Below are 15,291 nucleotides of genomic sequence, written 5' to 3'. Positions count from 1 at the left end.
GTGCGATTTCAAAAACCTCATAGTACATAGAAACAGCAACAAAAAGTGATACATTACCCATGTTATGGTAGAGTCTATCGCACTATACATATAGAAATTATTTATTACTAAACGTTTTTTCATTTCTTTTTCTGACAGTAATGATAACTGTAGCAAATTTAGATCGTGACCAGATACATCTCACGTTTGCTAGAAACGACTTCATCTCATTAATGTCATAAACAGTAATTGCCATGATTATTCCATTTGATGGATGAACTGCGTAGTATGAAGAATGGCCACAATATAAATAGGGCACACTGAAGTAAAAGTAGACGTTTCTTAACTAATAGCATCGTCCTATATTTTTTTTATTGACGAAAACTCTCACTTCCAAACAATCCAATCTAAGAAATTGTTCTCATATTTGTTTAGAACAACGCAAAAAATTGAAATTCTTGCATCAACGTGTGTAGTATATTACATTTGTTTCAATATGTGTACATCTAAAAGAGTACCTACATCAACAGGCATTAAACTACTGAAATCATTAATTAAAACTAAATGAATTAAGACCTTGCTGAATCTCGGTTTAATTAATCGGAAATCGTTTTAATTGAATATACTCATCAAAATCAATCGACTTTCAACTTTTTTCCAAATCTTTGTTCGCCTTGTTAAGAAATGACAGAGCGGCGAGGGAGATATAAAACAATGATTTACATACACTTTTCATGAACAAAGGATAATGGTTGTTTCGTGCCCTTTTGACCTTATATCCCAGCCATTATTCATTGAAATATATGTATTTAGAGCAACGTTTTCGCTCTTTGTTTACAGCATCTCTAAAGGTCACATGAATGAACAGATCCATCAATATTTAACGCTAAATAACAAATAGACTTGAGTACGTAGTAATTGTTCATAAAAAGCTATTAGTAATATTTAGAATGCATACGTTTCTATTGCATAGGTAATTTTTGCCACACTTTTAATTTAAATTCCATTAAAAATATTTTTTCCTTGACTTTTAATAAGTGCTTGCGTACCTATTTAAATAATTGTCGAGTTCTAAAGCGTTTTCTCGTTATTAGCTCTTTAACCTATGATTATATGTAACCTACCTATTGTTGTCATGAATTACTAAATTTTTAATTTCACTGCATTTCTTGGCCAACGGTTGACACAAAATGATTTACACCATTCGACCTCATTCTAGCATACAAAACGTATTCTTAATTGATTAGGCTTTTTAATACGTTGCGCAAATCTCTCATTAATTATTACCCCAGAAAAACAACGCTAGGTATTAATTTATTACTGTTCTGTCAGTTAATATTTATATACAACATTATTATAACAGGTACTAACCAGTAAATAATTACAATTCGTTCAAGAACAAGTACACCTTCTTGGATATCTGTTAAATTAGAAACATCTACTTTATCGGAAATGAATTAAATAATATTAAAAACACATATGTCATAATCAATTAATAATTGTAAAGATTAATTAGACAATATGAACACTTACAGGAAGCATAATTAATTTTTAGTTTACATACATTTCGCACAAACAAATATAAGAACCTTCAAATAAGAAAAAGTAGGAAATATAACAACCTAATAACAATAATATGTAAATGTCATTGGTTTTATTAAAATTGTTTTAATTAAGCGAATACTGACGATATTTAATTCGTTTTAATAATAAAATAATAATTGCAAGACGTTTTTTGCGTATTTGCAACTTAAAATTTGTGCAACGAAGTACACCCTACAAAGCATCGGGGGTGACTAACTGATGAATGCAAGTTTGATTGATTTAAACCGGCTCGATAGAAATAGATGCGTCTGATTGGCTGTTACGGTGGTGGCCATTTTGATATTTGAAAACTAGGACAAGGTCGTTACAGGTGTCCTTAATGGGAATCTCCCTTCCGGAATGTAGAAATATAAACAATATCAAGCGCCACTTGCAAGAATTAAAGTAGGAAAATATAAAAATGAGGTAACTCAGTTATTTCTTAGTTGATTTTAATGCGGTTTTCACCAAAATTTAGAATATTTAACGTAGCTTAACACTAATAAAAAATAAATAATCTTAACTGAACACTGAATTTAAAAACATTTATTACCTTTTTCGGTAAGTTTTTATTTCTTAAATATGAATTTGAGTATCTGTCTATATCTCAAAAGGATTCCAGTAAAACCAACATTAATTTTCAAGTAAAGCAATAAATCTTCATACGAATATCATATCTATGCTACTAAACAGTTTATCTGCATTGGTAAAACAACTGCAAAGTTTATAAAGGAAGGAATTAGTAGCTAGCCTTAGGCGTTATTCTTCCCATATCGAAGAACATCAAACTTTAGAGAATTTTTACTGTAGATTAACCTTTCTAATTATTTGACAAATATTTGCATAATTTATTATTATTTGAAAATAATGAAGATATCTAGGTTCTTCGATACACTATTGTGTAACAGAAATATTAAAATGATTTGGGATAGGTATATACTGAAAAGGTTAAATATATAAATAATTTCTACATATTCGTTAAATAATTTAAATAACTTTCTTATAATATTATCTATCACTGTTACTGTGAAAATGGAACTTTAAATTACACTTCATAAATGCTTTATATATTCTTTTCGCCAATACTTTATGTACTAGGTGCTATACATAGTACTATAATACTATTAAAAAAATAATAAAACCGCACAGTTTAAGGATATGAAAAGTAAAATCTGAAAGCGCGAAAGTAATTCTTAATATGTATAATAATACAATATGCGTGTAACATATAACAACTTTTTCATCGAAAATGTGAATGTTGTTTCTAAAAATACGTATTTATTTAATAAAAATATACTTTCACATCATCTAGATTTCTGATTAGATCTATGGGCGATAAAAAAAAATAAATGTGTGCTTGTTGTAAAGTTGTTCCACTATGTGTAAATTGGTATGGAATTATATTTCATTCAATTACCTTTTATACTTGCACATAAAAAAGTACTGTTTTTATAGACGTAGATCTGAGGTATTTTTGGGAAAGTCTGTAAAAAGTACAAAACAATCACGTTCTGAAAATAATTTACAACTAAATTACTGATTTTCTTAATGAAGCGTATATAGTACTAACTCGTTTTAATTCAGAAAAGCTTTTGAAGGGGTCTTCTACTCGAATATAAGGATGAAGGAAACTTTTAATAATTAATAAAATCTGACTAGACATTTTATTCAAAGTTATTTTTAGTATCTTTTAACACTTACAATTACTAAAAAATCTTAGAAAAAATTATCTACAAACCTTTATTTTATATTTACATCGGCGCTTTGATGTTAGTCGTATGAACGGATAAATAGATCACATGCAATAGTTGTCAAATACTTAATAATTTATAAGGTCATTACTTTAGCGTGCAAATATATTATCCTTTATTAGGGGTTTGTAGAATACAGTTTTGGTTAATACTTAAGTAATAAGTCTAAATGACATCCAATTTTATGACCTTAATAAGAGTTCCTACTTCTATTTAACTTTTGTCAAGTCTTAACTACTTCCCGTTTATTATAGGTTCTATGTTCTATCAGGCTTATCTTACAATGGTGTATTTTTTACCATACTTTCATAAAATTTTAACGAACTTTTGTACACATTTTTATTAATATATTTTAGCGACAATCTTGCCTTATTAATTAACGAAAAGTAGTTTATGAGGCTCTGACTTTAACATATGTAAACGTACCCAAAGTAGGTATTTGTTGTCCTTTATAACATGTCGTAGGATACAACTTCGGTATAAAATAATAAAATACAATGGATTTCATTTATTACGACCTTGGTTATAGCTACCATTGTGCTATAGTGACGTTATATGTATGTCCCTTGAATTTAAAGCATACTTTAGTAAACTTTTTGAATAAGTGTGACTTCCAGATGTACATTTACTGTTAAAAAAAGGCGAAAATTGTTTCAAAATTGAAAAAGAGTGTGTGTCTGTATCTCCTTTAACTTTGCCTGCAACGACTTCTGGATATAACGACGACATTACAGTGGTCCCTTCGTTGTCGTTTTACCTACCCGAAATCCACTGTATACTATTTTAACTTTTATTGAGTTCCGAATTTCTCTACTTCATTAATCGCTTGCCTGATTGAGATTTAGGTATCTAGCACTCTTTGTGCACTTAATAAAAGACTTCCAAGCCTTCTCAGGATAGTTATTAAAGAGGTGTGCAACTGCTGGAAGCTAAAAATCTCTTCAGCTGACAACAATGCCGCGTATGTAAGACATTGATTCATCGTTATCAAGGAGATCAACTACATAGAGATCGTTCGTTGTGTCTGATACGTATTATACCTTTAGGTATGTAAAAGTGTGCCATGAAATAGGTGAAGATTGAATCAGACGTACGGCCGCTCTTTATTCTTTATACATCGCGATGCTCGTTGTTTTTTATACCGTTATGTTTAGTTGGCGACGCTGTAATAAAATGTTGGCTGTGTTGGATGTGTTAAAGCTGAAGCACAATGTGGGCTGGTTGTGTCTCCTCTTTGACCAAGTTTATTTGACCTACTCTCTCGTCTTGTCCGTATCACTAATTGACGCGTTTCGCTGAACAAATAGTGTTATTAACGTTTTCCAATAACACGCATCAATAGGCAGAAGAATTATACAGACGTGGTAGATAGTAGTAGGCGACGATAATGGCTCTTTTTGTTTTTTCTTTTTTATTAAAGTTGGAAGTTTTTCTTGTCGGCAAAAATTGCCACTTACAGCGAATTTGAAAGGGGAACGGAGACAAAAACGATCGACAGGAAAATTTACTGACAGACAGTTTGATGAAACTATAACAGCTTCTCAATGATTATTATTTTCACTATTTCTTATCGGTTTAAAGAAAGTCCATATGTATAATGTAGGCTGCTACTTGTTATAAAGTAAATTACAAAGAGAGATCTTAATTAGATTATATGCCTAGCGGTTTGTGATTGATTAATTGAAGCTGCATTTAATATGCCTTTCTGAAAGCTTAAAAAGCAGAATTTCTATTTTAGATCGACGTACAATTAACCGATATAGAAAAATAAATTGCTAGTACGTGCATATAATGTTTAATCTTATTTTTGATTAACANACATTAATTGAAAAAGAGGGAAAAATATATTTACTATTTGCTAGATTAAATTTAAATTATAACTATTATATTGTACATAAAAAGTGTATAAATTTGGATTTCCGCAACATGTTGACTTGAGAGTAATGTTGGTGCTCTATAAAAATAAATGTAGTCCTTTCTTCAAACTATATTTACAATTAACAAGATTTTCTTAATATATTAAGAAAACGTTATATATCAATTATTTTTCGGAAATTTGTATCATTAAATATTGCAAAAAATTGCTAGAAACGGAAATTATGGAACTTACCTTGACTGCTTCAAATATTTTAAGTTTATCACTTATTTTGAATTACTGAGGAACTCAAGGGTAAAAAAAACACAACATTTCATAAATATTACATATTTCTATATTAGAAAGACATACAATGAAGATATCATGATCTTTTAGCTACCCTGTAATATTTTAAGTAGAAAAAAGGAGCAGCATGCAAAATAATCTTAAATTACAACAAATATTATATAAATGACAATAAAAAGGCAATAAGAATAATTAGAAAAGATATTGGTACACAATTACAAAATAACAAATACACTTTACTTATTTGTAAAGACTAAAAATACTGATTACATCATACAATATTTGCGATTATAAAATTGTTGAGGGATAAATCGCTCGTTCTTCAAGAACCCTTGAAAACTTCCAACGTTTAAATAATTGCACAAAAAATGAAATAAATAGGATACAATCCATACAATCCGTATTGTGTAACATAAAATAAAAATAGTCTAGAGGTGTAAAGGTTTATTTGATGGGTAATGAATGAGAATGATCAAAATACTGATTACATCATACAATATTTGCGATTATAAAATTGTTGAGGGATAAATCGCTCGTTCTTCAAGAACCCTTGAAAACTTCCAACGTTTAAATAATTGCACAAAAAATGAAATAAATAGGATACAATCCATACAATCCGTATTGTGTAACATAAAATAAAAATAGTCTAGAGGTGTAAAGGTTTATTTGATGGGTAATGAATGAGAATGATCAAAACACACATTCTACAAATCGGTGTCATACCAAGCTGCAACCTGGTTGTTATCCTGGGGTGGATTAGGAAGTTCGTTCATGGGGTCGAAATTTAAATCGGGCTCTGCACTACCGACCTCCATTGCGTCTATGGCACTATAGGTTGAACCATTGCCTCCCCCAGGTGACCCGATGTCAAGCCCTTGCATGTCTATTGGTATCTGGTCATACCCTAATGAACAATTTTGGTAATTAATAATGAAGATAAACACACACATTGTTTAAGTCACATGCAAAGTAAGAAAATTTGTTAAAATAAACAAGTTCAAGGATGCAACCTTCTTTTTGAAAAACTGAGTTTACAAGACAAATAAATTATTAAACGCAGGGCAATTCTGTTAAATTTCCACTTTTGTTTTGTACAAGCAACCTAAGCATGTCAAATAACCAATCGTCAATTAAATTTGATTTTGCTTTATAATCTTTGTACTCGATAATTTCAATAAATGTAGGTAAAATAGTCTACTGTTACTTGGTTGAAATTCATAATGAATATGGAAAATATTTTCTTACAAGTATTCTGATTTAATAACACATTTTTACTTTCTTCAGTTCCCTAAAACTATTTTTCTAAATGTATAATTCAAATAAATAAATAATAATTACTTTATAATGTTCTCAAATACAGCATCGAAGTACATTTTTTTTTTTTTTGAGTTTTACTTACGAGATGTCGCATATGTACGTAAGCTTTAAGAAATATGTAATACTTATACTTATGATAGTTCACAAAAATGAGTAAACAATTAAACAAGATAAATAAAAAGAAAAAGTAAGAGGTTGCATCCCGACACACGTTTTGTGCAATTATTAAATTCTGGTGCGTTTACGTTTTTCATAATTATGTAGCAACAAAGGGTGATATAACATTAATTATAATTGTCATTATAGGGATGTTTTTATATGTACTAGGAATTAATTGTAATGTTACCGGCTAAATACCTACATCGCAGAATTGTCACTTATAGATAATCTGCTTTTAAATTGCCAATCAAATAACAATTTAATTCACGTTTAAAAAATGGACTGAATAGCAATTGCGTTTAAATTTTTACCGTCACTTTTCAACGAAAATTATACATTCCACAAAAACTTGTTAAAACGACTAGTAAACTTAATACATGCAAAATGCCGACACCCAAAAACAAAAAAAAAGCTACTTCTGTTGATTAATTATAAGATAATTCTTTTGAAACTAGTAAGTCGCGATTCTATATACTTAAAGTCGACCTCATTAAAGAAAAATATGGGTGTAAGCCGTTTACAGTAATTCAATACAAATTAAATTGCAATTAAAACTAATTTTAAAACTTCCATAACGTGTTCAAAAATTATAAGTGATCACATGTATATTAACTCAAAAGCAAACACAACGTCAAAAATTTCGGATTTTATAAAACCTTAAAATAATTCTGACTACGATTATTATTGAAAAGGGACTGAGATAATAATTACAATTCAAATATGTAAAAAACAAACAACACATTAAGGCTTAAGAAAATACTCACCTTATATGAAAACTTTTAGGAATCTAAGTTAGTAAATGTTAACATAAAGTCCGGGAAACAAAAAACTAAATACAAACATTACTTACCTTGTTGTTGATAGGCTCTACCGCCATGGCTACTGTGAATGCTAGGTGGTCCCTGGCCATACATGCCATCGTAAGCTTGATCGGGACTCAAAATGTCCTAATCACGACAAAATGCAAAAAACAAAATAAAACCAAACTTAAAAACAAAATAAATAAAATACTTTCCTACTACTAGTAGCTCAGCTAGCTGATTTTACTCAAACGTAAAGGAAAAACAAATTAATTGCTTAGAAAAGCAATCTAATAATGACAAAATAAAAATCATTCCAATACAGTACACTTTTGTAAATTAATACATACATATATCGGTTCATATCAATAAATAATAAACAAATATTAATGGTTGATCATACCTGCAAATCTGGTCCCATGCCCAGGTCTGCATTCCACAGGTTCTCTTCTCTAAATAAGGAATTGGTTAACTCCATTGAGAGACGTTTCTTATAGTCTTGAGGTTTATCTTCACTCATACGGAATAATACAGCTGCAGCATACGTTGCTACACCTAAAGAATTACAAATTATAATTCTCCTAGGTATGCATTTGTTACAGATAGATTGTAAAATTAGTTTGCTCATTTAAAAATGACCAATTTTACGATTTTGCTGATATAAATTGTATCTCTGATAATCATTATGAGAATTTAATATACCTTCATTCCTGGAATGCAGCAGATCGGTAAGGGGCGCCGTGGCCCCCTCTTGTTCTATCATTTCAGCGCCCTCTTTATCGGCTGCTAATTCACATAATACACCAGCTGCAACCCGTTGTATATTCTCTATATCATTGAAAAGTAACTGAACGAATATTGGTATAACCATCTGCTGTCTGATGATGGCGCGATTGTGCGATTCTTTTGCTAAAATGTGCAAAGCACCTACAGTACCCTCCACAATTTCCTCCATTCGTACCCCATCCGCGTAAGCTCCTGGTTGTTGACTACCTGCGCTAGCAACNTTAGTATCTTTTAACACTTACAATTACTAAAAAATCTTAGAAAAAATTATCTACAAACCTTTATTTTATATTTACATCGGCGCTTTGATGTTAGTCGTATGAACGGATAAATAGATCACATGCAATAGTTGTCAAATACTTAATAATTTATAAGGTCATTACTTTAGCGTGCAAATATATTATCCTTTATTAGGGGTTTGTAGAATACAGTTTTGGTTAATACTTAAGTAATAAGTCTAAATGACATCCAATTTTATGACCTTAATAAGAGTTCCTACTTCTATTTAACTTTTGTCAAGTCTTAACTACTTCCCGTTTATTATAGGTTCTATGTTCTATCAGGCTTATCTTACAATGGTGTATTTTTTACCATACTTTCATAAAATTTTAACGAACTTTTGTACACATTTTTATTAATATATTTTAGCGACAATCTTGCCTTATTAATTAACGAAAAGTAGTTTATGAGGCTCTGACTTTAACATATGTAAACGTACCCAAAGTAGGTATTTGTTGTCCTTTATAACATGTCGTAGGATACAACTTCGGTATAAAATAATAAAATACAATGGATTTCATTTATTACGACCTTGGTTATAGCTACCATTGTGCTATAGTGACGTTATATGTATGTCCCTTGAATTTAAAGCATACTTTAGTAAACTTTTTGAATAAGTGTGACTTCCAGATGTACATTTACTGTTAAAAAAAGGCGAAAATTGTTTCAAAATTGAAAAAGAGTGTGTGTCTGTATCTCCTTTAACTTTGCCTGCAACGACTTCTGGATATAACGACGACATTACAGTGGTCCCTTCGTTGTCGTTTTACCTACCCGAAATCCACTGTATACTATTTTAACTTTTATTGAGTTCCGAATTTCTCTACTTCATTAATCGCTTGCCTGATTGAGATTTAGGTATCTAGCACTCTTTGTGCACTTAATAAAAGACTTCCAAGCCTTCTCAGGATAGTTATTAAAGAGGTGTGCAACTGCTGGAAGCTAAAAATCTCTTCAGCTGACAACAATGCCGCGTATGTAAGACATTGATTCATCGTTATCAAGGAGATCAACTACATAGAGATCGTTCGTTGTGTCTGATACGTATTATACCTTTAGGTATGTAAAAGTGTGCCATGAAATAGGTGAAGATTGAATCAGACGTACGGCCGCTCTTTATTCTTTATACATCGCGATGCTCGTTGTTTTTTATACCGTTATGTTTAGTTGGCGACGCTGTAATAAAATGTTGGCTGTGTTGGATGTGTTAAAGCTGAAGCACAATGTGGGCTGGTTGTGTCTCCTCTTTGACCAAGTTTATTTGACCTACTCTCTCGTCTTGTCCGTATCACTAATTGACGCGTTTCGCTGAACAAATAGTGTTATTAACGTTTTCCAATAACACGCATCAATAGGCAGAAGAATTATACAGACGTGGTAGATAGTAGTAGGCGACGATAATGGCTCTTTTTGTTTTTTCTTTTTTATTAAAGTTGGAAGTTTTTCTTGTCGGCAAAAATTGCCACTTACAGCGAATTTGAAAGGGGAACGGAGACAAAAACGATCGACAGGAAAATTTACTGACAGACAGTTTGATGAAACTATAACAGCTTCTCAATGATTATTATTTTCACTATTTCTTATCGGTTTAAAGAAAGTCCATATGTATAATGTAGGCTGCTACTTGTTATAAAGTAAATTACAAAGAGAGATCTTAATTAGATTATATGCCTAGCGGTTTGTGATTGATTAATTGAAGCTGCATTTAATATGCCTTTCTGAAAGCTTAAAAAGCAGAATTTCTATTTTAGATCGACGTACAATTAACCGATATAGAAAAATAAATTGCTAGTACGTGCATATAATGTTTAATCTTATTTTTGATTAACATATTTATTATCAATAGTTTTCATAAAGTTAGAGGGGAACGGCGGTAAAGCCGGCGCCTTTTTAATAATTGCAAAAAATATCAAGATAAGTAAGGCCTAATTCCTTAACAATTATTTAGTTTCCTTTAGCATCTGTTTGACATAACTTTAATGGAATTTGTATATGCAATATACTCAAATAGAATTGACTAGATAGGTAAAATTTTGATAATTCGTATATTTAGGCACATTATAAAAATTGATAATATTTTTGGGTGGTAGTTTTACACCACAGTTAACAGTAACGTAATTACGAAAATGAGGATCCAGGATAAAATTTTCAGTGGGGTCTCCATAACAAAGTTTGTTTTTTACCATGTCCTTACTGAAAGTACGTTACAGTTCCCTAAAATTAAGGACGAAAGCACAACATTCGATCTCGGGGTTCATACATGTGGGAAATACCGTACCTACCTTCTTCCCTGGATGCGTAAAACTGTTAGAGAGACGCTCATAATTGAAAATAATTTAAAAATATTTGTTCTTATATAGAACAAAAAGTTTCTATAAATTGCTGCAATTGCTTTTATCGTGTTTAAATTAAATTTACAAATATCGAATGTATAAATATCAACATGGAAAAACTCCTGTAACATCGTTTTCAAAATTGTTTAAAACTTCATTAAAATTAATCGTCTCTAACACTTCAACCATCAGGTAATACAAAAAACCAATTATCGTTTACAAATTATTGAAATTATTGCTATACTAAACCAGAAAAACAAAGACATGACTTGTGCACTTTATAAACCGTTTAGTTTCTTAAAATGTGTTTCAAAAATGAAAACCAACATCATCGTGACAAACGAATGTAGGCGTGCCTCCAAAAATATGTGTTCCATATACAGTATTAAAGAGAAACGTTCTTAGAGTTAATGTATACAATAGATACTTACATGATAAAAATGATAGGTAGGTATAGGTATACCTTTGTGTGTTCGATTTTATTCTTCTATGTACGTGGCATTGTTATTAGATAGTTAACTCGCGTTTACCGTTCTTTTCAGGAGTTTGGCACACTTTCTGATTCAACCAAAACTATCAATTACTCGTTGAATAAGTGGTTATTGATGTTAATTACTGAAAAGTCACATCGGCTTTTTGTATTTCTTAAAAATTTTACATGCATTAAAAATGAGGATTAATGATTTATGGCGTGCTGGCGAACTAATAGATTAAGTCTGCGAAACATACTAAATTAGTAGTAAATATCATTACATGAGTTGAAATTTTTTCATCGGTGTATTATATTTGTTGTACTTATTATATATTTTTTCTTAATTCTTAAAAAGTACTGGAGGTAGTAATGTACTTAAAATATTGCAATAAAAACTTTATGTTCAGTACAAATAAGGCGATAATAAATGTGTGCAATAAAGAAGAAACGAGGAATTAGGTATCTCCAATTAAGTAGCTTAACTAATAATTAAATGCGTAAACTATTTAATTGGACAAAATCCAAAATGGATCAGTCAAATCGTTGCCAAAATAGTAACAGTTGTAATTACGTACAACAACCATCAACTCAAGATTAAAACTTTTATTTTTCAACAATAGTATACTTAAAAACTATAATTATAATTTATTAGGAGAAATAAACTTTATATTAATTTATGTATAGTAGTAGTACGTAATAAAAAAGTACAATATGTATTTGATACTGGTAAATCGAAATTAGAAATTATTGTTAGCTTACCAAAAGTTGCTTAAAGTGTAATATCGTAGACACCACTGCACCGTTGAAGCATAATATTGATATTTAAATATAATTTAGCTGTCTCTATTTCATCAAAATCAGGGTTACAGTAATTTGCAATTTTGCCATACAAAGCCATACATGAATAATTAACGGAAACAGATGACATTTTACTAGTGTTCTTAATTTGCAACTCTTCAAGTGAAACCAATTCGTTACAATTCGAACAGATGAATTAATAATGGACTTTCTAAATGATCCGCAAATTGTAAATATTTAAAATGATGCCGTATAACATATGTAAGATAGACATATTTATGTTTGCATATACTAATTGTAAGAGAAACGCATAACGAAATTAACTTTTAAATGCCTTAGAAAAGTTTACGACAACTTTTTTATATTATCGGTCAAATACGAAACAAAAGTTTTCTAACGCGCTTGCAATTTTTATGAATGAGTCTAGAAGTAACTTCGGTATAACGTTGCACTTGCCATACATCAATAATCATTTTTGGATATCATAAAAATAAAAGTTTGTATCCCCAGCAATAAAATTTTGAACTATTTTAGTCATTAATGTAACATTTATAGAAGGTCAACTAACTTCATGTTAAATTGCGATGACACCATTTAAGGAAATCCGTTATAATTAACATTATAGTATAATTAATTGCATAAACTTTATACTTGAAGCAAACAAGGCAAAACAGTATTTTATAATTTACATTTTCAAAAAAATTAGAAGATAAATTTTATCCTGAAGTGGAATGGAAAAAATTATTAAAAAAAATGTTTAGTAAGCAGCAACAGGTATCTTTTATATACATTTTAACAAAATTAATTAACTACATACTGAAGTTATTATTGTTAATTAAATTGACAATAAAAGCGGTAATTAATAACCAATATTTAATTGTAAATTAAAACATGATACTATTGTGGATAGTTTTTACTATTTACATGTATTTATGTACAACAGGTATCGATTTATCTATATTTTTATTACTAGATATATTTTGAACAATTACCTTGGTGCTATAATCTAATCCACTTTCAAAACAGTTTCAAATGTCAATACACATTAATGTCACTGGATAATAACTAACAAATTAACTTCGTACTAAAAAACACTTCATAAAAGTTTTTACCACTGAATACGACGCGTCGCGGCGCCTACTAGTTTTTACCGCCACAACCGAGTAGCAAAAAAAAAATACTTTGCGCCGTTAGTTCGCAGCGAAAGATAAGAACCGACTCTCAGGTATCACAAGCTACGATCTGTGTGAAGTGAGCGTTTCTTTCACCTGGTCAAGTCGGCGGTTTACCTCTGTATGTGTATATAAAATACCTACCTACAATTTACTCTTTCTTCGCTTCTGCAGTTCGACATTAATTTCGAAAACGTTGACCCTACTCCGGACACTTTCGGTTATTAGCCCTCGAGGAATCATAAACAAAACACAACACTCGAAGAAGTTCTTTTAATCGTCGTTGGCTATTCGCAGAACAATTTTTTTGCTCCAAAACGATACCTGGCTGAAAATTCTGTGTTTTCGAACTTTTTTGTACGGATTTTTAATTAAAAAGTAAATAGTTACTTTAAAATAATGTGGGGGTTTTCAAAATACATTCCTGCCATTCTGAATAAAAAAAACCTTAATTGAATTGTAAATTACTAGGTTTTCACCAGCGGTTTCGCTCGCGTTAATGTTCTAAATGCGCGACAAAAATCATTGACGACCACCTAATTTTTTCAGGAACAGTATTTTTTCTGAATAAATGGTACCCTGTGTCCTTTCTGTACCCCTGACAAAGTATGTTCAAAATTTCGTGACGGGTTTTACCCGCGGCTTCGCTTGTGTTGATATCTTAAATGCGTGTTAAAGATCATCGACGACTACATAAAGCTAATTTTTTTCTACCCCTCGGGAATAGTATTTTTTCTTTATAAAAAGTACTCTATGTCCTTTTCTGTACCCCTGGCAATGTATTTACAAAATTTCACCATAATGAGTTAAGTAGTTAAAGCGTTACATAGTATTAATTGGGATGCGGATAAGAAGAAGCAAACATACGACTAAAAAGAAAATAATACAGTAATACGTCTATTAGAAAAAGAAAACATTTTAATGTCTATATATATTTAAAAAAATTCTAATTGAAATAGTGGTCATGTATACCATATCACTATATGGTCATTTAAAATTTATTTTCTGTTTCCAAATGCCTTATAAAAACTTCGGAAACGAAATTAACGTATCTGTTTTGCAATTTGATCCAAAAAGGGTAACTAATAATAAACTAATTACTGATGTTAATTATTTCGAGTTTAGAATTTTTTACGGTCATTAGCGAATTACGGTAGCCCAACAAAATATGTTAACAACGCGTAAAATATGTACAGGAAATATACAGTAAGATATAAAAAATCCAATTACTCCATTAAATGAAATTTGTTCTACAATGCGTACTTACTACACTTTCATATAAAAAAAAGAACACCGTTGATTTGTTTCTTTGCAATAAATATAGTAATAAATATGTGGATATATAAATCAATGAATTTTAATGTTGGTTGTTTCTCTGCTGCCTGTACATGTACAGTTAATTATTCAGTTTAATTAGCATTATTATACATGCACATGTTTTACAGAAGAAAATGCTCTTTCACAGTCTGGTAAATTTTCGACCCCATGTAGGTACCATCGTGAGCGGTGATGCATAAAAAAACAAAAAAAATTTTGGTTCACATTACAAAAAACATTGCAGCTTACTTTGTAACGAAAAGAAGATTTAGGATACTTTTAATTTATTGTTTTTATCGATCAATAATACTAAGTGTAACCATGTAATGACTGTAGCCAAAAAATTTACAGAATCTAAACAAAATCATTTATTAAGTCTCATT

The 15,291-nt window shown here is 30.3% G+C and overlaps 1 protein-coding gene across 2 annotated transcripts in view; it reads right to left on the bottom strand.

The window, feature by feature from the left end:
- Positions 1-6,124: 6,124 nt before the first annotated feature.
- Positions 6,125-15,291, bottom strand: part of LOC108745213 (armadillo segment polarity protein) — a 15,491-nt gene continuing 6,324 nt past the window's right edge. Inside the window, exons 8-11 of one of the 2 annotated variants that reach the window (XM_025981549.1) lie at positions 8,454-8,744; positions 8,155-8,306; positions 7,802-7,898; positions 6,125-6,379 (exon numbers count right to left, since the gene is read on the bottom strand). In XM_025981549.1, coding sequence (XP_025837334.1) covers positions 6,180-6,379; positions 7,802-7,898; positions 8,155-8,306; positions 8,454-8,744 — 740 coding nt within the window. In that variant the 3' untranslated portion in view covers positions 6,125-6,179. The remainder of the gene's footprint in view (positions 6,380-7,801; positions 7,899-8,154; positions 8,307-8,453; positions 8,745-15,291) is intronic. The other variant, XM_025981551.1, reaches the window with a different exon arrangement.

This window comes from Agrilus planipennis, unplaced genomic scaffold (genome assembly GCF_000699045.2).
Source record: "Agrilus planipennis isolate EAB-ADULT unplaced genomic scaffold, Apla_2.0 scaffold38, whole genome shotgun sequence".
Taxonomy (NCBI): domain Eukaryota; kingdom Metazoa; phylum Arthropoda; class Insecta; order Coleoptera; family Buprestidae; genus Agrilus; species Agrilus planipennis.
This window is presented reverse-complemented; position numbering and strand designations above follow the sequence as displayed.